This window comes from Leptidea sinapis, chromosome 8 (assembly GCF_905404315.1).
Source record: "Leptidea sinapis chromosome 8, ilLepSina1.1, whole genome shotgun sequence".
Lineage (NCBI taxonomy): Eukaryota > Metazoa > Arthropoda > Insecta > Lepidoptera > Pieridae > Leptidea > Leptidea sinapis.
Genome location: NC_066272.1, coordinates 11,476,749 through 11,504,044, shown reverse-complemented (window position 1 = coordinate 11,504,044; position 27,296 = coordinate 11,476,749). Strand labels below are relative to the sequence as shown.

The 27,296-nt window shown below is 33.7% G+C and overlaps 4 protein-coding genes across 16 annotated transcripts in view; all 4 read left to right on the top strand.

Moving 5' to 3' along the window:
• Window positions 1-7,120, top strand: part of LOC126965650 (guanine nucleotide-releasing factor 2) — an 89,752-nt gene extending 82,632 nt beyond the window's left edge. For all 9 annotated transcript variants that reach the window (XM_050809338.1, XM_050809333.1, XM_050809334.1 and 6 more), the window contains one exon: window positions 222-7,120. The gene's annotated coding sequence lies outside the window, so the exon portion shown is untranslated. The remainder of the gene's footprint in view (window positions 1-221) is intronic.
• Window positions 7,121-7,347: 227 nt separating this feature from the next.
• Window positions 7,348-14,204, top strand: LOC126965732 (seminal metalloprotease 1-like). Its single transcript, XM_050809488.1, has 6 exons — window positions 7,348-7,544; window positions 7,614-7,775; window positions 10,282-10,388; window positions 11,951-12,158; window positions 13,251-13,387; window positions 14,062-14,204. The coding sequence occupies exons 1-6, from the start codon at window positions 7,463-7,465 to the stop codon at window positions 14,158-14,160; spliced, it is 795 nt and encodes a 264-aa protein (XP_050665445.1). The 5' UTR covers window positions 7,348-7,462; the 3' UTR covers window positions 14,161-14,204.
• A 1,161-nt stretch (window positions 14,205-15,365) lies between these two features.
• LOC126965678 (seminal metalloprotease 1-like) lies at window positions 15,366-22,380 on the top strand. 5 transcript variants are annotated; one of them, XM_050809403.1, is made up of 7 exons: window positions 15,366-16,667; window positions 17,012-17,227; window positions 18,949-19,058; window positions 19,585-19,792; window positions 20,667-20,803; window positions 21,346-21,511; window positions 21,615-21,821. In XM_050809403.1, exons 1-7 carry the CDS (start codon window positions 16,538-16,540, stop codon window positions 21,674-21,676), a joined length of 1,029 nt encoding a protein of 342 aa, XP_050665360.1. In that variant the 5' UTR covers window positions 15,366-16,537; the 3' UTR covers window positions 21,677-21,821. The 5 variants fall into 5 exon arrangements, with proteins under 5 accessions (XP_050665360.1, XP_050665359.1, XP_050665356.1 ...); XM_050809402.1 differs by having other exon boundaries at window positions 21,346-21,529; XM_050809399.1 differs by having other exon boundaries at window positions 21,346-22,380.
• Window positions 22,381-24,000: 1,620 nt separating this feature from the next.
• Window positions 24,001-26,367, top strand: LOC126965669 (E3 ubiquitin-protein ligase LRSAM1-like). Its single transcript, XM_050809383.1, has one exon. The coding sequence runs from the start codon at window positions 24,169-24,171 to the stop codon at window positions 26,278-26,280; it is 2,112 nt and encodes a 703-aa protein (XP_050665340.1). The 5' UTR covers window positions 24,001-24,168; the 3' UTR covers window positions 26,281-26,367.
• Window positions 26,368-27,296: the final 929 nt, after the last annotated feature.

Genomic DNA, 27,296 nt, shown 5'->3' with positions numbered 1-27,296 from the left:
ACTACAGTTTAAATTGTCACTGATACTATAAACTACGGAAACTAACCTACGTTTTGATTTGTTTGACATAGTAATCGTTCAGTTAATTAACTATAATTTCGTGTTAAAATTATTTTTATCATCACTATTGAACAAAACGCAGTTTTGATATTTGTACATCGTTATTATTAATGAATTATTGCTGTACAATTGCTATATTTAAGTAATAATTATTGTTGCAGATAACGCTATAAAAACCCAAAGAGATGAACTACGTACTGAAACAACTCGACAACGACTGTTTAATATATATGTTTGCGAGGAATTGTGTAATTTTAACTGAAACATTGTGATTATCTGTCCTGAGATGGCCTAATTATTTAAGCGTGTTTAGTGTAACTAGTTCGTCTGTGATCGGTCGGTCGGGCGAGGGAGAGGAGAGATAGGAGAGTTAGAGAAAGAGAGTGAGAACCCGCGAACAACGAGCTCCGACTGCTTCACATTGCTACGCCCAGTTTTATCTTTCCTTCTAGATACTATCTATTTTCGTAAATTGTTTATTCGATGTTATAGGCGTCTTCTAATAATAATACTCTGTTTTTTGAACGTGTACATTTAATAAGCGGGTGATTATCAGAGGAGTATGTAGTTAAGTGTGTTTTTATCATTATAACAATAAGGATATATTTAAATTTCTCTTGAAGAAATCGCATTTTGCAGATCATATGATTGAAAAATTTGATTCAATTTATTTTAAATGGATTATTATTTATGATAATTTTATTTTGAATAAGAAATAAATTTTTAAAATGTGCAATTATTTTTGGGATGTTCAAATAATTGATCAGAGTGAAGTCGACGTAAAATTATGTTCACAAATGTTAATTTTCAACGAATCCCTTTTGTTTGTTGGTATGATGTCATTGCTCGTGCGCACAGGCAAATGTAATCAAAATGGCAGCAATATTGTCCGCGTTGGTTGGCTATTTAAATAATTCTATTGTAATACTTTGAGTTACTTTTTATTTTAATAGAATCAGATACCCAAAAAAAAAATCTGTATAGATGACCAGCTGTAACGTATTTCAAAATGACTTAAAGCGTAGTGAACGGCGATACAGCTCTTATATCGCGCTGTGGCACGTCAACCTGACACATAAGATTTACTGTTTCATGTGCGTGTTATAACACCACACCTTTTACACATTTCAATAGATTTCGACTATATTTTTTGTAACTAGGCATATAAGTTGCGATGTAAAGAAATACGTGAAGGAGAAATGGGTTCTTATAAATTCAAATTAATTTGAGAATTTTTGTTTTAGTGAATTGAAATTATATAAAATAAACCTCTGGTTTCCACCCATAGAGTATTAAACACTTTGTAACCTCCACTTTATTGCGGCCGCGTTTTAGAATTTTAACAAAATGTAACAAATCCGTACGATTTTCTTTATTTTCTATATCGGAATTAAAACAAGCGTTGGCATTTTGTTTCTAAATAAAAAAATAATAATGTGTTATAAATCGTGCGCGGCCGCGTTATAATTGTATCAGTATTTAAAACAATATTTTTGTACAATTCATCAACATATCATGTGTGTCTTTGAAATACTTACTTGAAGCAAAGTAACTACTAATGAATGTAAACTACCAGGGCCACATTACTAAAATGGCATTTTAGCATTATACATTATTCCGGCTTTGGCTCTCGGATAATATGTACCTTCACGCCTGTTCCGAGAATGTCGTAGACCAAATGACAAGATTACACGCGGTACAGTGGCAAACAAAGTATAAATACTAGCATTATTTTAGCCTTCCTTAAAAAAAGAACTATAGGAAAAATAGGTCGAAAGTTTTGAGGTAACAAACCTAAAAAAAAACATACCGACGAATTGAGTACCTCCTCTTTTTTTGAAGTCGGTTAAATAATAAGAAACAAAAAATTATGAAAATGGCCCGTGATCTCTTTGGATGTGTATGTTCAGATATGCATAAGATCTTACAAAATTAAAAATAAAGTGTGCGTCAAAAAATAATAAGAAACTTTACTCAATACACTATGTAGCCAGACATAAAAACATAATACAATATAACTAGATACAGAAAATCCAGTGGGAGGCTCCTTTGCACAGGAAGCCGGCTAGATTATGGGAACCGCAATGGTGCCTATTTCTGCCGTGAAGCAGTAATATGTAAACATTACTGTGTTTCGGTCTGAAGGGCGCCGTAGCTAGTGAAATTACTGGGCAAGTGAGACTTAACATCTTATGTCTCAAGGTGACGAGCGCAATTGTAGTGCCGCTCAGAAATTTTGGGTTTTTCAAGAATCCTTAGTGGAACTGCATTGTAATGGATAGCGCGTATCAATTACCATCAGCTGAACGTCCTGCACGTCTCGTCCTTTACTTTCATAAAAAATAAATACTTATTAGATCGAAAAACACGGCGCTAGGTAACGATATTGTTGGAACATGTGAAGTATATATTATTGTTTTAATTGTTGTTGTAATAAAATAAGCAAAAACGTTAGTAATTAAGCGCAAACTTCAAACCCCAATTAGTGTAGTTTGATTGTCTTCACTCATGTTGACATCTGAGAACATCGAATTAGATGACTTTAAAATTTAAATTATAAGCTTATTGCAAATAGGTATTTGGTAAATAGGTACGGTTAACTTTATTTCTATGCAATGTTAGGCGTTGAAAAGTTAAGCTTTACACTTCTTCGAGTTCGACTATGACCAAAGTAGTGTATAGTTCATATAAAGCTGCGTTCCTACTAAAAGTTGTGATTTTGGCTTCAAAATTCGGAAACGATATATCTGTGGGCTAATAAAAATAAACATGTTTTATTTGATTTATTTGGAAAAAAATACAGATACATCCTTCAACATAAAATAGACGTAGTGAGACAAAAATAAGGACATAAGCATGTCTCCTTGAACAATTTCACTGAGGACACCTAACATTTATGTTTATACGTATATATAGGTAATTGGAGTTGATAAATATTGGCTCCGTTCAACCACTTTTCAGAGTCAAAGATGAATTCAGCTTATGGGGCAATAGGTACGCCCACTTAGAGTGTAGCACGCATGCCATATATTTCCAAACGCCTATTCATTACGAAACGAGATTTAGGTACTGGCGTTCAACCTATGAATGAAGTATCGTCTCATTTATTTATTTTGTCGTAAAGAAATCAGAATGTTTTGAAAACTATAAAAAAAGTACTCTATATACGATTGAATTCAATGTATATTGTGTGTCAGAATTGGCTACATGAACATTTCTCATAAAATTTGGTTATGTTTTTCTTTACACAATTAAAGAGTCTTTAAAGTATCCTAATTAGTATTTTCATGTTGGGGCAACTATCCATACAGCAAGGCATCTACCCTAAAAAAAGTGTTCCACAAAAAGTTAAATTCTGCAAAATCTGTAATTGATAGGTCAAGAAAATTTATTACTCACCATAAATATAGGCAATAGTGTGAGCATTAACCATTCTATCTCGATTTTTTGCATCAGTTAAGCCCCATGAGAGTAAAAATTAAATAGTTAGGCGGCATCTATGATTATTCCTACTTGTTTTAATCTGTATGAACGCAGCTTTATATAACAGCTTATAGGTATTTGAATCGTCTATCGAAAACTTTATCTGTTCGAGTATATCGAATAATTCAAATACTTCTAGTAAAGTGAGCATTATTTTTTAAACTTGCGACGGCTTCAACTTCGTTTTCTTCGTTACGTCATCGTGCCAAATAATTACGATTAAATTATTGTACAAATGGCACCTACAGTAAGTCGGATTTACATTGCGGTTGAAATCTTCAATTATGTATTAAACTTGTGAATCTAGTTACCTTTTGAAATGTAATAGTGTGGTATTGAATTAGAAAATTGCTTAGTTAAAATATATTTGAAATACGATTGTTAATGTATCCGTAAATAACTATAATTTTATTGTTAGAAAATCTTTTACATTAACAATTATATACGCCGACGCTATTATAGATTTGGTGATTCAATTTTACTGTTTAGGAAGTTATGTACTTGAATGCAATTTTAATGCGATTGTAAATTATTTTTTATATACAAATATATTTTGATGATCGACGGATGCTTTAAGCTATAATAATACTCAAGTTTCAAGAAAAAATATTCATAGTCTAGTATGTATTTATTTATATTTATAATGAGCACAGCACACACAGCCCAATAGAAAGTTGTTTAAAAACCACCTTGTTTGTGATTGGTTAATTTGTTAGGGCAGAGATAATAAACTAGAAATTAGAGTTCGGTGATCGAAAGGATTACATATATTTAGTCACGTAATGCGAGTATACCGGTAGATGACTCAACAGTTTAACACAGCCTCTGCAGATATACAGAGACAGTATATGTGTTCTGCTATATATAATTATAATAATAGATATAGATAAAATAGTGTGTTCAAATATCAAACAAAAGATTTTCTGCGCAAGTTCCCTTATTCATAATGGTCCGCTAACTTTAAACAGCCACTAAGGAGTATTTTTTCTCATTCAGACTTAGGTCAATAGAAGAAGACAGAGTGAGAATTAGCAATTCTTTAAGTTAGCAGACTATTATGAATAAGGGGGTTAATGTTTTCATTTTAACAAAAAAGGGGCACTAAAATGTTCACCGAAGCTTTTACAGTCAGTGATTGACAGATAACTGACTATGACGATAACAGCTAGACTCCCAATCGCCTGTTAAAAAATGTCCGAGCGGCGTTGCATATACGTATGCATTAACTTATACAGATAACACTAAAACATTCATTCAAATTAACACCTTATTTCGTGGCATGTTCAAAATATATAAGAAGCTCATTGAGTATGGTGCGAAAGAGTCGTCTGATGTATTCTGTTTTAGCAATTGAAATGTAAAAACGTCAAGTTAGTTGCATGATTTTGTTAATTTATTCTTGTTAAGATTGTATATGCTGTTGTTTGGACATTTTTTCACTGAACACTGTCATTGCGTGGCGTTGTACTCAAAGCGCGGTCAAAACACAACTGAATGAAAACTCATCCTAATAGACGCGTACACAAAGTTTTGCTTCAGACAATGAGCGTGATTGTGAGTCTAGTTGTTTATTGTACGTCGGTGGTTAAACGTATAAATTATAAAAATCCTTATTATGGCATCTTTTTTGTTAAAACTGTCACATAAACCAATTTCAGTTTTTATATTAGCTGTTAGTGGGAAATTTTTTGTGACACATGCGCAGAGCTATAATCTCAACGTGTTAACAAGAATCGATTCGAATTCGATTCAATTCCGATTCAATTCTTTTGGGCTGTGTGGTAACTGATGTGCTTAGTAACAATGAATTAAATAGACATGTAAACAATAGGTTCACAGTTAGCTATCAGCACTGTTCGATTGCCTTAACAGTGTCGAGACTACGACACGACGTGTTAGCAATAATTTTGATACTTTACGCACTTTACTACACGACGGATGTGATAGGCGCCCGAGCCGTTCGCTGTCAACTTTGTTGGCGTCCTCTACTCGTAGGAAATTATATGTAGACTAATATTAGCGGTAAGTATATAAATAAACCCCATTTTATCAACGGAGCAAGGCGTAGAGTTCATTGTTGAAACTGTAGGTAGGTTGTTGCTATCGCGTACAAAATATAACCCTAGCGGCACGTTATAATGACCGAATATTGCCCCAATTCATAATTTTTTTCTTCAAATGAGGATGAAATGCTTATTAGAAATATTCAAAATCAGGTATTGTAAGTCAGAATCCACTAGTGAAATTACTGGGCAAATGAGACATCTTATGGTCTTAAGGTGACGAATGCTATTGTAGTGCCACTCAGAATTTTTGGGCTTTTCAAGAATCTTGTATCAATTACCATCAGCTTAACGTCCTGCTCGTCTCGTCCCGTATTATCGTAAAAAAAATCCACCGCCTATTATTATTTCACCGGAAGAGAATCGCCTCGAGCGATGATACATGGAAACTGCTTATTATAAGGTGCCGCTTGGCTTGACAATCCGTTCTTGTAACGTAACACAACGCTTCAATACGCAATGTAAATTTTGTATCAAAGTTGCCTAGTGTAACAAATGAATTTTAAACTAAGCCGTAGTTTAGTAGTATGTAGAAGTTCTACATGAAAATGTTTAATCGAAAAATTTCAATGCCTTCGTTGTGTTATTTTACAACACGTTTCTGTATTGATATTTACGGAGTACCGTGTGACGTAGTATTATATATAACTTGCAACGAAGCGTAGGGCGTAACGACGGATTGGGACCCGGGTCCCGCGCAATAATGATTAGACCAATATTTAGATGGGTTTACAGCTTTTACACGTGTTTGTCATGATATTGTAATTTGTATAAATCATTTTGAGACAGTTAAGTTGGTAGGTGTGTTACCATTTTGTTGTATGGTATATTGTATTGAATTTATTTATGTGTCGTGGGGTTCAGTAACGTTTGGTGTTGGTTAATGAAAAGACTGCCTAAATTAATTTACTCATAATAGTGGATGTTGTGACCTAAGGATACTGTATATGTTAAAGTTGTCACCTCTGTACTGTTGCAGTTAAGGGCCCGTTCTTTTGCAACTCGGTCGCGGAGTCGAAAAAATCTCGGTCATTGACCTTAGCACCTCGAGTGAGCGAGACATATGTATCGCGAGTGAGAGAGACGAGTAGTAATAGGTCAATATCCGATATTGTTCGCGCTCCGGGACCGGGTGTTTAATGCGAGTCAATGTCGGTGAATATTTAAAAATATTAACTTTATTTTATGATACTAATGTTTTGTAATTAGTTAAGTGAAGCGTACATCGTTTGTTGTATTAGCACAGTATTATGTTAAATGAATGCCATAATGTAGCAAATGGATTTATTATATTTTTCGTTTTATCGATTCTGTTTTTTTTTTTGATAATTTTACTATGATTTCTATAAATGAATTACATAATAGTCTGTATTATATTTATTTAGATTTAATGAACAACAAGATTCATTTATTACATAATTGAGTTGCATGCGTGTACAGTTAATTTTTGTGTGTCAACATTTTTGTAATTATTTTGTAATATAAATATAGCACGTTATTTACAATATCATCAATTGTGTTTTATTTCTTTGTACTCCAAGTGGTTGAGAAAATTATCTAAATGTGGAAATAAATGATTGACATAAAATGATGCAGTGAACAAAGAAATGCATTGCCTTCGAAGGCAATGTGATAACAAAAGCCATTGACTGGTAAGCTATTTATCAGTATATTTGTACTAATGGGATCCCTGGTGGTTGCGACAAGGTCTTACACTTGACTATAAGATATGTTAAGTGCAAGTACAAGTAGATGAATCGTTGGGACTGTATCTAATTATCATATTATCAAGATATTGTGAGTGTATTTAAATACGGTGGAAATTCTCGCGAAACTATTTTACATAGAGCTTCACTATGAGTGTGATATTGTTCTTTCTAACTTATTTGATTGTCTGTCAAAGTGCACCAATTGATGTTGAATTAGATGACAATGAAGGTAGTTTAAATTTTTAATTATATAAAATATGTTGTCTTATTTGTAATTTAACTTAAGATACTCTTAAAGTTTCAAGTGTGGAAGCGGAATTAGGTGACCACTTTGAAGGTGACCTGTTGTTGACACCGGCTCAAAGGGAGGCGATATTTTCAGCGCGAAATGGATTAGTGGATGAAGCAACACGGTGGCCCAATAAGACAGTCATTTATTATATTGTGGCTGATGATTTTAGTACGTATTCAATATTATTTATTGATATTCTAATTTAAATATTCTTATTTAAGTGGGTAGGTATATCACTTATTAAATGTTAAAATCTATCACCCATTCGTAAAAATATCTAATTTTTTCGTATCATAAAGGGAGTCATTTACGTTAGAGTAACTTTTGCCACATAAATGTATTTTAACATTCGTTTGAATTTCTTAACAAATCCGAATTCCACCACAGGACATTACATCAACATTCTACATAACATCACGGTGACGGCTGGCATTCCACAGCCGTGCGGTTTACAAGAAATTTCTTGCCACGCAAAGCCATTCTGTGGAATCAATTACCGGCAATTGTTTTCCCGAACTTTTACGACTTAGGGACCTTCAAAGAATAACCATATACCCACCTCAACGGCCGGCAACCTATCTATTGACCCCTGGTGTTGCGGCTGTCCATGGGTTGGCTCACCACTCCCAATCCCGTGGATGTCTTACTCGTTTGCCCCCAATTATATAAAAAAAATGTTTTGTAAATTTTCTGGGATAATGTTGTAAAAGCATATTCGTCGCCCAACAAAGTACTGACCACACCTGGACTTCACAGAGTAGTAGGCAACCACAATACTTTTTTCTCATCTCCAATCTAAGCAAATGATCATCTTAAAATCAGTTTTTTAACTCTTCCACTTAGACAGCGTTCTCACTTTAATATGTTGAAAGTTGTGGACAAAAATAGTTGTTTTTGGAAAGAACTTTTTAAAGACTGCCATCAGTTGATAAATTAAAATTTTATCAGTCTGTTTGTGCGCAAGGACTCAATGACTTGCTTCATAAATCTGGTGATTTCAGCTAGAACTGCTTTATAAGCAAGAGTAACTTTAACATTTTTTAACTTTACTGTGAAAACTGTACGTAGTAACAGCGGCCTAAAAATGATTCATTCTAGAGACACTGGATACAGTTAGCTCTAGGTTTATAAATATATTTGACTAATAATACTAACAGTTCAAGACATATTGTAACTAATGAATAATATTAAAATCGCGATACAAAAACAGGTGTTGATCGTAGACGGGTGAAAAATTGAAGTTGTATATGTTTTTTAATGCTGAATCATAATAAAATAAAAATAAAATAAATTGTCAAAAAAGTTATTCACGGGCAGGTCACCCTTATCATTAAGGGGTATGAAAAATACATGTTGGCCGATTCTCAGACCTAACCGATATTTCACACAAAATTTCATAGAAATCCGTTTAGTTTAGTTCCGAAATAAGTTTGGTTACAAACACCGGGATACGAGAATTTTATATATACTTAAAACTTTTTTTACATTAAGATACCTATTGTGATTTCGGTACTATCAGTTTTTATACAAAATTAATATAAGTAATAGTATTAAAACATTGTCACAATAAATAAACTACGTGATTCGCTTATGTTCAATCAATGTACATCTTTTGGCGATAGTTAGAACAACATATAAAACAAATAATTAAATCCTCAGAATGCATTCATTGGATATGTTCCAGGCGGAATGATGGAAAACCAGGAATAGTTTGGCAAGAGTTAGGAGTAAAAGGAATTAAAGTGGGTAGAGGTTGTGTCCTCAATTATAACGATACGACTCTAAAAAATGAAACATATTTTTCGTGGAATTAATAAATATGTTTCTTTCTAATCTCAAATCACATAAAAGGTGAAAAACAGACACATGGAAACATGGGATACATAAATAAACATAGCAGTGTGTCGTCAAAACTTTTTGAAAAATAAAATCGTCGAAATATTAATTTATGAATTTAAATACATATTCCTACTAGCTCTATATCTAGCCCCCCACCAAGACCTAAAATCATCATTTAATTTTACAAGTGCCTATAATTAACAAGTATATTTATCAATTTTAATAATAATTGAATTATATTTATTTATTAATGCTGAGGTGATCTCCTGTATCAGGTGATAAGTACTCATCTGTTGATGCCTCATATAAATAATTTATAGTAAAAAAACGCACCAAGACGAATATAAGAGACAATTAAGAGAACAAATATTTAATTAAGAACGGTGCGGGAAAACAACCCCAAAAAAATATTATATATACAGTTTTTACTTTGTTACGTTATATGTTATAGATAACATATAACGTAACATATTAAAGTGGCATAAAATTATAACTGAGTATAAACCAAGAATATGTAAAATGTTTTCAAATAGACATTTTGTCTATGGTTGATTTATTTGGACGTATCACGTTTCCCGCGTTTATTTACATGGCTGATTTACATTTGGAAAACTTTAGAATTATCATTATAATGTCAGTGTAGTCAGCGATATAGTCAAAATTTTGCATATTCTTGCTTTGTTGTCAGGTATAACTTTGTATCAAGTTTATTTGAAAGGCCGATAACGTATAACAAAACGTCATTAAGTGTGCATCTAACAAACTATGTTCAATTCTCTATATGAGTCAACAATAGATGCGATAGTGTCAATGTAATGTGAGATAATAACCTTAGATGAGGAGGAGGTGAGGATGATAGAGGAGGGAATGGCCGATATCGCTAACAAGTCGTGCATCACGTTCCGGCCGCGAGATGGAGATGAGTATGCAGTTATAATACAGGTGAAGTATGAAGAAGTAGAATGAAATATAATAATAATAAAGTCCAATAAGATAATAAGAGGATAAAGTGATCAAGAATAAAACGGTTTGCATATTGACAAATCCAAATATTTTTATTCAAAATATGATCATTTACTGAACGTCAAAATTACTACGCATTCGAAATAGTATAACGCAGACAGTGAGAAATACGGGCGCAAGAAACTTTTTTCTTTTTTTTAACGGGTTTTTAACTTTTTTTAAACGGGTTTTTTTCTTAATTTAGTTACAATATATTATGCATCGTACAATAAAATTTATAATTCGGGCTTTGGATCCATTCCCAGTGTGCGGTATCATTAAGAAAATCACATATGTTACAATAACCTTTACCACACACACGTTTTTAAATATTTCTTTTGGATTTGGTAACATTTTCTGGGATCATGTCGTAAAAACATATACGTCGCCCTTATTAAAGTCTTACTAACTCTAACCGAGTAGTAGGCATAACAAGTTTATGTATGTTCCTCGTGTTAACATTATGATTGTCGCAAATTCCTTAATGTGCTTATGAACATTACCAAGAATATTCTGAGATGATTCTACGACAATTAATATTTAACAAAATACCACTCACTGACTGACTGACACATTAGGAGACCTATAAAATTATAAACCCGATTGAAGTACTTAAACCTTAACATAGTTATATACTAACATGTTGACGCTGAATAACGTGAATTTTACAGTACAAAGTATTATTAATAGCTACATAAAATAAATAAGACAAAATGAAGCATAGTTAGAAAAAATATAAAGTTGAACTTTAGCGCCTTCTTTTTTTGTAGTAGCAAAGTTTTGTTTATCCACATTGGCTTGACGACGCCGATGCTGGCAGATGGCCCACCTTTTATTAAAAACTTAACACCCGTGTATTAAATCCAATTCAGTCGTCAACATAATCCAACCATTATTTACAAACAAACAAAGCGACGAGAGATAAGATCATCTCTAATCTCTCTAACTATATATCTGCGAATCTGTACTTTAATGTGACCGATTTAAGTTGGAGGAGTACCAGTGGGAGGCTCCTTTGCACAGGATGCCGGCTAGATTATGGGTACCACAACGGCGCCTATTTCTGCCGTGAAGCAGTAATGTGTAAGCATTACTGTGTTCCGGTCTGAAGGGCGCCGTAGCTAGTGAAATTACTGGGCAAATGAGACTTAACATCTTGTCTCAAGGTGACGAGCGCAGTTGTAGTGCCGCTCAGAATTTTTGGGGGTTTCAAGAATCCTGAGCGGCACTGCATTGTAATGGGCAGGGCGTATCAATTACCATCAGCTGAACGTCCTGCTCGTCTTGTCCCTTATTTTCATAAAAAAAAAAAAGTTGACATGTCATAAAAATGCAACAACACTTGGAATTAGCTCTTTAATACTTTGTATATTAAATTTGTCACGCTTTATGAGGCTGTCCTGTCTATATATATTCTAAGTCTATGGATTTGATTATGTATAGATATAAATAAATCGTAGACTAATGGATGAAGAAGTTCTAAATAGTCATATTTCACTCAGGGTACGAGCTCTGGGTGCTTCTCAAACGTTGGCTACAGTATGTCAGATGACGGCGACAATATAAAGCAAGTACTCAATCTGGCTAAAGGCTGCTTCAGACACGGCACGGTTGTGCACGAAATGTTGCACACTCTGGGATTCTATCACATGCAGAGCTCTTACAACAGAGATGAATACGTCGCTATCCTGTGGGAGAATATTTCTGAAAGTAATTACATATTTATTAGGTTATAAATGGATCTAGGATCTATAAACAAAACGAAAACACTAGGAGTTTTGGAGCAAATTCATGAAGTCAAACCAATGGGGGCTTATGTCGAAGCCAACAGCTTCGACGTAAGCCCCTTGGCGCGCAGAATCAAGTCTCTTGGGGGTTAAATTAAACAAGGTTCATTTAATGCTACGGCCTTCTCTAGTGATAGATACTCCATATTGAGGCACTGGTGAACGATTCTCCAGGAAGATTTGCATGACCGCTGTATACGGTACCTACAGTTCTACAGTTGGGATACCAATGCATGATGCCACATCACACATATTATTGATATGCAGACGACACAGGGTTGGATATAGCACACATACTTGGAGAACATCGGCGTCTACGGGCTTATAGTTTGAGTGACAAGCGTTCAAATTGCTGCCTGTGTGCAGTGAGGAAGGTTGCAATCCACTTGTAAAAATTCGGAATCCTATATATAACGGATGTTTCGTGGGTAGCTGTCTACTTGTGTCATACTCGATTAAACGCGAAACAAACAGTGCAAGCACTTTTTGTAAACATCTTTCGGTTTCATTACCTTTACCTAGTTAACTTAACGTACTTTTGACCTTGGAAACAATAAAAACTAGATTCAATATAACTCTTGCAATACCTACTTAATTCAGAGGGCAAAAAGTGTACGCAATTGAGATCATTGTTTTTTATAGAATCGCTTACGCAGTACCTAGTGCTTAGCACAAAGAAAATTAAATTCAATCTCGTTTGATTGTTGTTAAATCTGTATTTATTCACAGTGAAATTGTAAATTGCCTTAAATTAATTTCTAATAAAAAATATATATATATCCTATATATGCATATCCTCATTGAAGGGCTAAAATTCATTGAACTCCCAAGAGCCAATCCTCAAACCATGCAACTGCAACAGTGTCGATATATTTTGATCTCATAAAAATATTGAATAATTTGATTCAGAGTTTTCGGTACTTTTTATTCAGCTATAGGTATGATAAATTATCAATCGCTGCAGTTACCATAATTGATGACGTAAATTAATGAAATGTTTTTTTTTATTATTCAGATCACAAACACAACTTCAAAAAATATACGAACGACACGGTGACTGACTTCGGAGTTCGTTACGACTACGGCAGTGTTATGCATTATCCTGACACCGCTTTCTCTATTAACAAAAACAAAACTATTGTGCCTTTACAGGTAATTGGATTGTTATTTATTAGATTCAACCTTCAATAAGCTAAACTTTTTATGGCGGCTTATAGGAAGCCAGTTATATACAGTGTATTGGTACCAGGCGATCATAGTTGAAGAAGAGATTGTCTTATATATGACGTGAGTATACCTTAATATATTCTGACGCCATGCGCACGACGTATTACTACATAGCCACCAGGAGAACATAGTAGTAGTGATAGTAATTTATACATAGCGGTTGAAATCCTAGCAACACGTACCAGGACTTCATATTCAGTTTAGAGGTGTATGCACAATGCAGGTTTCACTTCTGACATGTGTACTTTGTTCGCACGCAATTACTTTTTACGAAACGCGAGCACAACGACAGAATTTTTTGTCAGCGTGAAGTTAGTCGATAAATTTCGCTCTGTAAAGAATAGTGTGTAGTTATATAAACATGAATGCTAGTATGTGTGTACTGATTTCAGTTCACACACAGGTAACCATAATACACAGATTTGTATTCAAAGTAGTTTCAACTTCATCATATTTAAAATATAAAAGGTATGTTTTGGAGTTATTTTTGCTTTACGTTCATAAGTACACACATAGAACGGTAACGTTACAAAAAGACTCAATAACTTTAATACTACTATAATACTAATTAATTATTTTGAAGATGTATTTTATTACAGGAGGGCGTTGAAATTGGACAGAGAAAGGGTTTATCGGACAGTGATGTGGCGAAGTTAAACAAGATGTATTGCGATTTCGGCGACGATATTGAAATGTAGATCTAATTATGTATTTGTATTTGTAATAAATGCTGATGAATGACGCTCTATAATTTATTTATTGATAGATCTACCTGTTAAGGATTACTTGAAGAACTATAATATATTACATAAGACATAAATAATTATAGTCCGGGAGCTCCGGGACTTTTTCATATTATGTAGCAATGTACATAGGATATGATTTTGATAATAGTTAATATACCTCTGATATGCTAAAATGTCCCGCGCGACCGTAGAAGCCACCTCCTGAGCTGTTTGGGCGCCAAACCCGGCACCGGCCACTTGAGGCTCTATATCCACTTGTGTTTACAATAGTCGAGGTACCATTAAGCGGTTTAAGTTACGGGTTGCTAGATAAAGAAGCTTGGTTATTGTAAACTTGGTTGGGGGCCAGCTTCTAGCAAGTATGGTGAATCTCTGAGGGTTTCTAAATGTATGTAATGGTGAAAATCGGTAGACAAGTCGGGGCGAAGTTCGCAATCGTTTCACTCGATCGCCCCCAATATAACTTGGTATAAAGTTATACCTGAGAATAAGCCATGAATATGCAGTGTTAATTATATCGCTAACAATACAATGATAATCTGGAGTTCTCAAGTTTTTCGAATGTCAAGCAGCCTTACCAATAAACACGGAAAACGTGATATACGTCCGAATAAACCTAAATAAGCAAATTGTCTATTTGTAAATATTATGCGTATTATTTTTTTATTCTCAGGTATAACCTTATACCTTTATTTGTAAAGCCTCAACGGTTGTTCTTCATGGATCTGCAGTTCTAGTGAGTTACAACTTACACTATAAAGCAGCCACCACTCAGTTACCATTACTTTTGGTTGCGGCGTTAGGCCTGGATTCATCCTACAGTTTAGAATCCACTTTTCATCATACGTCATAAAATTATCCCTAAATCCATAGCATTCACTTCCCGACCTCGGATTGCCCGTAAACAATTTTTCTTTCATTTTCGTTATATTCTCTTGCTTTTCCAATGGATTTCATCCTACATTTATTTATTTTTTGGTTTCAAAAATTATCGACGCTGGTCTAATAATTAAACTCCTATTATCAACAATCAACTAGAATATTATAATTAGAAATTTATTTTGGCACGAGAGATATTCTCTAAAAACTAGCATTACAATTGCTGTTGTAGAGAATAAAAAAAATAGAATAAAAATACACCCAAGATTAATATAGTATATTATGTTTATTCTTTCATAATAATGGTATCTATTAACTTCATCATAATATACTATCTAATAAAAATATAGTTTTGCCTCATAAATTTCAGCGTATTATTTCCATAAGCAGGCATGCCAAAATACATCAATGATAGCCGCATTTAAATTGTTGGAGAAATAATTAAAACCGCGTATAAAAAGGGGAAAATTTAAAACATTCTAGACCTCTGTTACTACAACATATTTAAAATGTTTTTTGAGAGAATATATTATATTAAAACCTATGCTTAATATAGTAAGTAGTAAGTAGGTAAGTAAATAGATAAAAACATATAACACATGAATAAAAACATATAACAATATGGTTATTTGTAAGACATGATAACAGTGGGTACCTACTACCTACATCAAACTAAGAAATTAAGTGGATACTTATATCAACTAAGATTTTTTAGAAAATTAAATAATTATACTCAGATCTACTCCAGCTAAAGCTGTAAAGTTCTGTACATTTAGGACTCGTTAGAAGAACGGCATGCATAAATTAAAACTGATAGTAGAAATTCAAAGAAAGAAGTAAGTTTATATGACTCTGTAAGGCATGCCTCAAATAATAATAATTGAAATCCTTTAAAAATAAGAGCGAGCGAATTTCTTAACGTATTGCTATAGAGATAGAATACAACAGACAATTGTACATGTTGAGATACTATTGCAAGTCTATTACTTCCTATTGCAAAATTTACATAAAAAATCGTACATTGGTGAAATGGAGCAAACGTACTTATCGAACTCAAGGCCTTCCGAAGTGTCGGTTGGAGTAAGTGGTGCAGAGAATTTGGCAATTATCTCTTTCACGGTAGGTGTGGTCGGTTTGTACTTGGTGTCACGGTGCCGGCGCTGTCGCAAGTTCACTTGTACGCTAGCAACTTGTGAAATGGTTGTATCTAAGGCTATATTAATTCCTGACCCACCACGATGGGGTTTGTTAGCAAAAAGTCCGCAGTGCAGTGCATTTTTTTGTCGTTAAACAAGTTGCTTTAAGAACAGTAGATACAATGTGCCGAGACGTTTTGTACCGTTAATATGACATACTTTTTTAATCAAGTTAAAGCTCATAGAACACATTTATTAACGTCTTTGTTTACATCTGTATCAATTGACATTATAAAATTAGCTGTTGTTATACGATGAACCGTCTATGTCGTGTTATTTTTATTTGTTTTTGCGCGGTAAAGTGTAGTGCAATGCTGCAAAGTGAAATTGAAGATTTCACCAATTTCCTCAAGCAAACGTCGCAGTTGGATCAGAATTTGAAAAGTAAGTTCAATAACGTCGAAATCGATTGTAAATAAGGGGATTTACTATATTTTTTATGTGATTTTTTTGAGGTCAATTGTTAAGAGGACACTGGACAAACTTAAAGATTTTTTTTCATTCATCAAATCCTTTGTCCTAAATTTTCATATTAAATGTTTGAATTTTTTTAATATTATTTTTACAACTTTTATTTATTTCATAAATATAGTTCTTATTAAGAAGCTTTACGCAGTTTCTGATTGTTTTGAATGAGAATTTATATTGATATATACTTTATCAAATTGTAGTTAATAGTAGCTCTTTGTAAACACAATTTTCTTAAATTAGAGATTTTTAATACCTAGGTGGCCCTGAAGCAGACTTCGACGAAGATGAACCAGCATCAGAACACGCGTGGGAGGAAAGTGGGAAGTTCGAGGGTGATTTAATTTTGAACGACAGACAGAGACGAATGATTTTAACCAATGTCGTCGAAGGGCTGGCGCGAAACGGATTGACAGACAGCACGAAGCGATGGCCAAACAACGAAGTTATTTATTTTATACAAAAAGAGCATTTTAGTAAGTTGATAGAAGCAATAAGCATTTGTGCCAATTATTGAAGTGATTGATACATAGATACGTCTAATTTTTTTGTGTCAGTAATTAACTCACGAGATCCAATCCAATGAGGTGCACAAATCATAAAGAGTCCCTAGTAGTATTTTAACTATAGAGATATAAACATAGACAGACAAAGCGTCCGAGAGAGAAGAAGTTTTGCAATCAGTGGGAGGCTGCCGGCTAGATTATGGATACCACAACGGCGCGTATTTCTGCCGTGAAGCAGTAATGTGTATGCATTACTGTGTTTCGGTCTGAAGGGCGCCGAAGCTAGTGAAGTTACTGGGTAATTGAGACTTAACATCTTATGTCTCGAGGTGACGAGCGCAGTTGTAGTGCTGCTCAAAATTTTTGGAGAATTTCAAGAATCCTGAAAGGCACTGCATTGTAATGGGCAGGGCGTATCAATTACCATCAGCTGAACGTCCTGCTCGTCTCGTCCCTTATTTTCATTTAAAAAAAAACGGATGGAACAGGAAAGCGAATCTATTGTTGCTGTAACCGATTTTGATTGACAAGACATAAACAACCACGCTTGGCGTTAGCTCCTTAGTATTTTTGAGTATAAAACCACTAGCTTATGCACACATTGACACATCAAAATTGGTCACGCATTTTCGAGCTGTCAGATGATCTATATGCTAGTATATGATTCACTATAGAGGATGGAGACTGATAAACTAAGGCTAAAATTTGTATTTCACACGGCTCTTCTGACATTTGTACTCGTAAACGATGAAACATCGCCGTTCATAATTTACTAAAAACAACAGGAAAGGTCATAAAATATTCAATATGTCCAGGTGCGGACTGTTAGTTTGTGGAGCCCTGCGCCAATACTCAATTCAATTCAAAAATTCTTTATTCACTGTAAAACTATTCAAGTTATTCAGTGCAAGTCAGGATGAAGTACAAAAGTTACAATAGCATACAAATGAGTATAACAATATTCATTAACAATAAATTTAGAAACATTAATTCCAACTATTATTATCATTCAAATGATCATTCACAGTATAATAGGCCTTAGATATTAATTTATTTTTTACGATACATTTAATTTTTTAATTGGTAATATTTTAATATCATTTGGGAGTTTATTATAAAATATAACACAATGTACTTTAAAAGATTTAGCAATTTTACGGAGCCTAGTTCTTTTTTTATGGAATAGGAGGACAAACGAGCGTACGGGTCACCTGATGTTAAGTGATCACCGCCGCCCACAATCTCTTGCAACACCAGAGGAATCACAGGAGCGTTGCCGGCCTTTAAGGAAGGTGTACGCGCTATTTTTGAAAGTACCCATGTCGTATCGTCCCGGAAACACCGCACAAGGAAGCTCATTCCACAGCTTTGTAGTACGTGGAAGAAAGCTCCTTGAAAACAGCACTGTGGAGGTTCCACACATCCAGATGGTGGGGATGATATCCTAACTTGTGGCGTGTCGTGCGAAGGTGGAATTCGGCGGCAGGAATCAGGTTAAACAGCTCTTCGGAACACTCCCCGTGATAAATGCGGTAGAAGACACGCAATCAAGCGACGTCTCTACGCAACGCCAATAGATAGAATACTAGTTAGGAATAGGAATACTAGTTGATATTATGAAAAAAATTATTTTTGACAATGTGTGCTAGTCACTTGATACCTATATTACTCTGAATTTGTAAAATTTTCAGCACAAGATCAAGTTCAGGCCATTCAGGATGGTATCGACGACCTAGCGCGTGCGTCGTGTGTTAAATTTACGCCGTATAGGAAAGGAGACAAGGATGCCGTCGTCATTCAAGTAAACATTTAGACCAACTTAAAAAAAGGCCAAGTGCGAGTGTCTTGCACCGAGGGTCCCGTAGTGAAATACAGCAGAATTGATAAGTTTTATAAAGCGAAATACATCTTACCGAGCGAGTATCCCTCATTTGTCTCGAGCTAACTGTAGGTACATAGTCCATTGTGACGACCAGTCTCATTCGATACCCATCATATGAGAGCTCAACACTCTAAGGAAGTTTTCACATAGTAAGTTGAGTTACTTGTATGTTCTTCCCACGAGCTCTACCTTTTTCGAACGTATGGTAGATTCAGTAATTTTAAAAGAAATATTTATTATAATTCCGCTTGATTTAGGACTGATTGAATAAAGTTTATTTGACTTTGACTTTGATAAAAAACAAATAGTTTATATCTTGTTTAATGATATGGAACCCTTCGTGTGCTAGTTAAATCGCACTTGACTTTGTTTTTATTATCCAAAATAAAAATATTTTATAGGAAAAATTAACCTTTTACAAACTCAATTTGAATGTGTTTTATAGGGGAGTCGGCGCGGTTGTTTTTCACAAGTGGGCTATCAGGGTGGATACCAAGTGCTGAACTTGTCGGGTCGCCACCCGGTGGGCCGGGGTTGCTTCCGTCACGGGACCGTCGTTCACGAAATGCTGCACACCCTGGGATTCTACCACATGCAGAGCAGCCCGGACCGCGACGACTACATCGATGTAATGTGGGAAAATATTATCAAAGGTATAACGGAACTGGCAACGTATAGTGATCACGTAAAGAAAGTTGTTTCTTTTGGTGATTAGTAACGGATTATTGCGACCAGTTTTAGCTTTGCTATGTGGCGTTTGATCAGGGTTTTGATGTCAGAGATAGCGCTGACGACGACTTGAATACTAATTGTGATCATATATCTGTTGTATTTAGTTAAATAGCTTCTCATATTCAGATCACGGCTTCGTTTTCTACTTTAGATGTTATACAATTTAGAATCGGTTCAAAAAACTAAGGTAATTGTTAGAAGTTGATACTTACTGTTAAGCTAATGTCTTTGAAATTTGTTATTATTTGTTTACATTCCTCTGCTTTCATCTTAAGTCTGTTGTATTTAAACATACACACCTAATATATCACTGTGACAAAAAAGTTTCGCACGTAACTGCGTACCATAATTGTAGTGAAAGTTGCTTTTTGCAGTAAAAGTTTATAAATATCTTCCTGTTCCTGTATGTTTACAATAATCTATTTCTGATATTTCATCTAAAGTCACTTTAAATTTTAATCATTGAAGCGATACTTGATATTTAGACATTTACAAGTGGACTAACTTATAGTTATTAGATTCTGACCTAAGCATTCCATTCATATTCTTAATTGTAGCATTCAAATATAACATTAGTCTTTTGTACAATACTATAATACCTACATTGTTTAATAAGGTGAGAAGATAATTAATACCGACCTAGGTAATAAATACTGTATAAGTATTCAGTTAATTTCTAAATTTAAATATATTTTATTAAAGTTAATTCTGTTTATACAAAAATTACTGAGTATCAATCAATCAAGATGTCTGATCACGTTGCATTAATTAGTATAACTTTTTTTTTACTTTTAGCGGCTCGACACAACTTTCGCAAATACAACTCGTTTGCAGTGTCGGATTTCGGCGTAGGTTACGACTATGAAAGCGTGCTTCACTATAGCCGAAAAGCTTTCTCTGTCAATGGACAAGACACTCTTGTACCGAAAAAGGTAATATTTTTTTTATTACAATAACAGTTACTTAGTTTGTAGTTGATAAACATAACCATTGTATTTGATTGGACAATTCTGGTCAATTCACTCTCAAACCATGCTTCACAGAAATTATTAAGTGTTCATTTTTCCCTCGCTGAATTTATTTTTGTACATTTTAACACTTTGATAATAACAATAAAATATTTTATTTCTTCTGTTATTAGTACTATGAAAACTAGGGTTATCAGAAATTCTATCATAAATAGAATTCGTTACAACAAGTTTCACCGTAATCATAGTTTAGTAAATTAATAATATGGCAATATTGTTATTGTTTTATGTTTTACTTCTTAGGAAAGTCATGAATATATAATGTCTGTTTAACAGCTATTTTACACAAATTCGATGGAAAGTGATGTGTCCAGCCCATTACTCTGCTCAGGATTCTTGAAAAAAAATTTTGAGCGTCAGTGCGCAAGTTCTCTCAGTGTCCCACAAATTTCTCTAGCTACTTTTAAAATATAAGTTGATAAGTAAGAATTTCCACTTTGTTTCAGAGTGGTGCTGGCATTGGTCAGAGAATCGGTTTGTCCGAAAAAGATGTTATGAAGTTAAATAAAATGTATTGCGATGCCGACTCAGATTTAGTACTTGACAGCGATACTGATAAAGAGACTTCTATAAAAAAGAAATTGCCCAAGAACAAGCCTTTTCAAGGACAAGGTATAGGCTATCATCAAGGTAAAGCTGTAGCTATAAAACTCCCTGCAGCTCAAACATTTTACTTACGTCATCCATCAGACATTCATATGTTTAATTATTTTAGTAAAGCGAAGGAAACTGTGCCTGCGCCGGCTATTCAAGGATTTGGAATTGCTAAAGAAATGAAACATACAAATGATTTATTACTGAAGACATATCCCGTAGGATCGGTTCCAGATATAATTAAAGTATTTGATGAACCAAATCTTGGAAATGACAATCTTTCTAATTTTGGGAAAAAAGAGATAAATACTAAATATGTTAATAATAATGGTCAAGGTAATTCGAATCAAGATAGACAACACACTCCAACACCAGAAAATTCTATTCAGCCAATTTTACATGACCATAATTATCAAACATTACCACTATATTATGTGAATAGTCATAAAGAACCTCTCCATCAAATGCAACTAGATGAAGAGCCGAATAGGTCGTACGAATATGAAAATCCCCTCGCAAGTTATGGCTATTCTCAAGCTAATGATGAAAGGAATAAACCTAATATAGAGGAACATTACGAAGAAAAATATACAAGGAAACCATACTTGAGTCACCGATATTATCCAGTTCAAGCAGAAGACTACACAGGCACAAGGCCAGAGCATAATTTTGATGACTATTCAGTTGAACCAAAAAGGCAATATGAAACAATTAATAAAAATAGCTATAATAGAGCACAAATAAATTCAGAGGCTCAAAATATATATAGTTTTCTACGACCTCAAGGTATTCATTATTCAAGATATTTGATATAGTAATAAGTCTAAATTATAATAAATTATTAAGTAACTATGTATTAATTAAGAATAAAACGTGTTTTAATTGTTGACGTGTTTTTTTTTTATTTGTGCAGCTTTTAACTTCTGTTACACCTTAGAATTTTTGCTATTTTATTGTAGTATTTGTGATTAATAATGACATTAAAAATGAGTAATGACATAATGAAGGATTTCAAACCCTCCTTGAGGATCAATTCTCCAATGCAAATTGACTTCGAATAACTATTTTCCATAATTCTATCTATATCCATTCAGCCATTGTTTTCAGATGTATGGCTCATTTCCACTAATCTCTCCAATTTTTGCTTATATACTAAAAAGTTAGCTAAAATAGTATTTGAAACATACCGTACTAATGCTTGAGTTGCTGATTTTTTGCCTAAAAGAGGATAAACAGAATACTAAACGAACATAATATTTCATTTTTTACTTTAAAATTGTGTGCCGTCACGGGACGCCTGGCAGATGTGAAACATTGAAATTATTTTGTACAAGTAATAGGCACAAAAGTACAGATGATGGACATTGATTATGACAGGAACTAAATATGGCATGATAAAAAAAAATACAATATTACGAATTTTCTCCAGAAAATGATGTACGTTTTATCACAATAATAATTTTGAAATTCGAAGTTACCACAAGAGAAAGTACTACGTAATACGTATAGATGGCGGTAGCAAACATATAGCGTGGCGAAGCGTCGCCACGGCCTGTATCGCCACGCCAAGAATCAGGTTTACCCTCCGCCTGTTTCACATCAAAAACCTCCATCCTGACGTTGACAAAATCGCCGACACCCAGTGGATGTAGCCAATTTTTAATAAAAGAAACGCTCACGTAAAAGTAAGCATCAATATCCAAAAAACATCGTTTTTTTAAATCGATTCTATTCGTAAGCTGCTGAAAAGATTCAGAAAAAAACAAAGACTAAAAGTAACAAATTTTTCCATGTTTGTACTTATAATGTAAAAATAAATAGATTTTTATGAAAAAACGTGGAACACACCGTACCTTATAGGTAATTTCAGTTTTTTTTTTAGTTCAGAGAATTTGACAGTAACCATTATTTTTGTAAACAAATCAAGTCGGATCAGGTATGAAGTAAGATGTTTATTTTTAATATTTATTTATTTCATGAAAAAGTTAAATTTCCCATTTTTTTATATGTAAACGTTCGGCTCATCCTTTGAATCATGGCTATTGAGTGTCGTAAGTCGTATTGAATAGAGATTTTTTGTTCGTGTCAGTACATTGTACGTAAATGTAACTTTTTTTAATTAAATGGAATCGCAGGAAAGCATCAGCCATCTCGCAAGTTCAGGGTTCAAGGGAACGCCGTAATATTACGGGTACATACAAATAAATGTAAAAAAATTTTTGGTTTTTGCCAACACAAAATAGTCGAATGGCGATCCTATATGTATATGAAGAAAATGAAACATGAAGAACACGAAATACTACTTTTATGGGAAATTGTACTATTTATGTTTGAATATGAAGATTATATAAATACTTAGCTTGACTTTGAACAAGCTGTGTAACGTGAAGAATAGAAAAATAAAAATGAAGACTTGGCTGTATGGGCTTTTGACCCCTTTGCCTGTCCAGATGGACGATCAGAACCAAAAAAAAAATTACTATGTCAGTGTTTTATTATCATTTTAACAACAACAATAACATTTTGGGAATGGAAATATTTTGTGATATTAATAAATATACAATTTAGCTAGGAACGTTACTGTTCTTAGCTTATTCTTCTCAATAAATTACTTATCAAAATGCTTCAAAACAGGTGACAATACGAAGAATCAAAAATTATTTAAAGTTTTATTCATGGGTTGTGCTGCTTCGGTTGTTAGCCACATGATGATGTTGTTTGGGCGGAGTTCTCAGAATTCACAGGAATCAAAGATAAGACTGGAACGTAAACTTTATATTGCTAAAGAATCACCAGATCCGGAATTCGATTTATCAGAATGTGATTTGTTACTTGTGCCCTCTGGAATTTATTCAGTGTGTAAAGTTTATCGCAAAGATTATCTTTACTTGCAGAATAATAGACTGCAGTCATTAGCAGAGGGTGGACAACTATCAGATTTACACCTTATTAAAATACTAAATCTTAGCCATAACAACTTCTTAAACTTACCAAAAGACATAAGGTTTTTAATCAATCTTACTGAACTGTACCTTCAAAACAACTTACTAAATCATATACCAGATGAAATAAAGTTTCTTAGTTCATTACAAATATTGGATTTGTCAAAAAATAACTTAAAATCTCTTAATCCTGCTATTGGTGAGCTACAATGTTTGAGAAGACTTATTATAACCGATAACATTGCACTTCAGAAACTGTGTGTAGAATTATGTCATGCTACTAATCTTTTGTCTTTGGAGTTTGATAGAGATAATTTTATATTTCCACCACCAGAGGTTTGTATGAATGGAACAGAAGAAGTGATGAAATTTCTTTGTGCTCAAGCAAAAATTGAATATGTTAAACCTTTACCTTTAAATGTTGATGTAGTCCAAGAACAGGGTCCAAATATTATTAATGATCCTTTTTTGAAACCCAAAATAAGCTGGGAACAACAAGAAGAAGTAGGAAAGGCGAAAGAAAATCAAATCCAAAGAGCTTACCAGCAACAGAGAGAGAAGTTTTTATCACACATTTTACAAGACCAATCAAATTTAGATGTAGAGATAGTGAAGGTTCAGGAGATTAGAGATGTTGCAAGGAAAAAGTTGATACAAGCAATACAAAAAAATGAACAAGACATTGAATGTTTAGTGAAAAACTTCATTGAATCTGACAGATTAAAACCTGAAGTCATACAGCAACAGCTTGCTCATGAACAGTTGGAACACAATCATCTTTTAGAACTAACAAGACAAAACTATGATAATATCAGGAAAAATGATATATTGAAGGCAATGGAACAACTACTCAGCGAGAATCATTTAATAGATAAACAAGTTTTATACAAGGATAACTTGAACAACATTAAACAGAACATGCTTATACAGGAAACTGAGATTGATGGCAAGTTGGCACTGTTGCTCAGGGCTAAAGATGAATCCCATGATTGTCTTGTTATGCAACTTTTAGAAGATCAAGATATTCAGAAAACAATGGTAGCTTCATTGTTAGATCAAGTTGATGCAAGATGTTGGAGTTTGAATCAAGAAATATTATTAATATCATCACATTTAGCTAGACTTAGCACAATTGAACAGGAAAAAAAGAAAATGAATCTTATGTACAATTACAATGAACTCTTATATCAAAGAACACAGTTATTAAATTTACTGGACGACCTTTTTGAACAAAGAAAGAAAAGACGAAAGCAATTGATTGATACAATGAATGAAGCACAAAATGAAAGTAATTTTAAGACTGACTTTTGGCTAAGAAGCTATCAGAGATTACTAGATACAGCTCCAAAACCTTTACTTGACATTGGGAAAACATTGGATCCATTACTAGCCAATTTGCTTTTGCAAGAAGGTGTGATACATTGTTTGCCTTTTCTTGTCAATTTTATATTTTCAGGTAAGTCTCTGTCGACTATAAACCATGAGAGCTTAATGAAATGTGGAGTATCGTTGAAGGTTGACAGGGATAATATAATGAAGGCTCTAAATGACTATGCTAATGTAGAAATTAATGACAATTTCAAAAAAGCTACTGATACAATGCCACAAAGTATCCCAACGGTAATTGAGGATAAGCACATCCTGTCTGGAGTTGTTAGTACACAGGAAATTGACAATATAGCTCAAGATGCGGAGTGTGTTATCTGCATGGAGAACAAATCGCAAGTTGTCTTTGTGCCTTGTGGTCACATGTGCTGTTGTCAGTCCTGTGCCCAAAAGAATATTACTAATTGCCCCATGTGTAGAGGAGATATAGAACGAACAATCAAAGTTTTAATTGCATAATTATTATGATATTATTGTTAGATATTACTTTTTTGCACCACATGTATTTTATAATATCTTCTTGTTAATTAAATAACATGCCATTATTATTGGATTTATTTTATCTTACACAGTTTAAAAGCAATTGGAAAGAGCTAATACATAACTGTATAAACTAGTGTAATTATGTAGTTTACTTGTTATTGTATTGTATTAAGAGGTTTTTGTAATTATAATAATTCAAGGAATTGGGTATTATTTAAAATATGAATATAAATTTTTAAACATGTATTGCGGCTGTGAAAAGAATTAGTCATAGTAATGTGAAGTGAAATGTGTTTTCATATTTCATAACATAATATGAAAAAAAAATGATAATTAGTGACCTAGTGATCTCTTTCCAGATTGAAATTTGAATTTAAACTTAAAATTGTGTATTTGTAAACAGTTATATATTGTGTGGTTGTGGTCTCTTACTATGTGCCTGATGAGAAAGGTCATGGTTGCTCAGAGAGCAATGGAGAGGGCTATTCGAGATTGAATCAGAAATGAAGAGATCCATAGGAGAACCAAAGTCAATAACAATGCCAAATTGATTGTGAAACTGAAGAGGCAGTGGGCAGGGCACACAGATGGCCGTTGGGGTAGAAAAGCCCTCGAATGTCGACCATGTACCAGAAGACGCATATTGGTAGGCCCCTCACAAAATTGACCAACCAGGTCAAGATCACTGGAATACATTGGATGTGGGCAGCACAGGGCCGATGATGATATAGACAGTTATGTTTTTAGTCCTACCGCTAAATATATAATAGATAGTAACTATAGCAGAAAAAGGATTCAAGATTAAACACAATGTCCCTATGAGGGGATGGTTTAGGTTCGAGGCACTGCTTTAAAATACATAAATATCATATCACTGCCTATGATAAGATAACCAATATAATTTATTATCACTGTGATAGCACATAATATGTTGAGGTTGTAATGTGTACTTTCTCTTTGTTATTCTTATGATGTACTCATGTTAAAGCCAT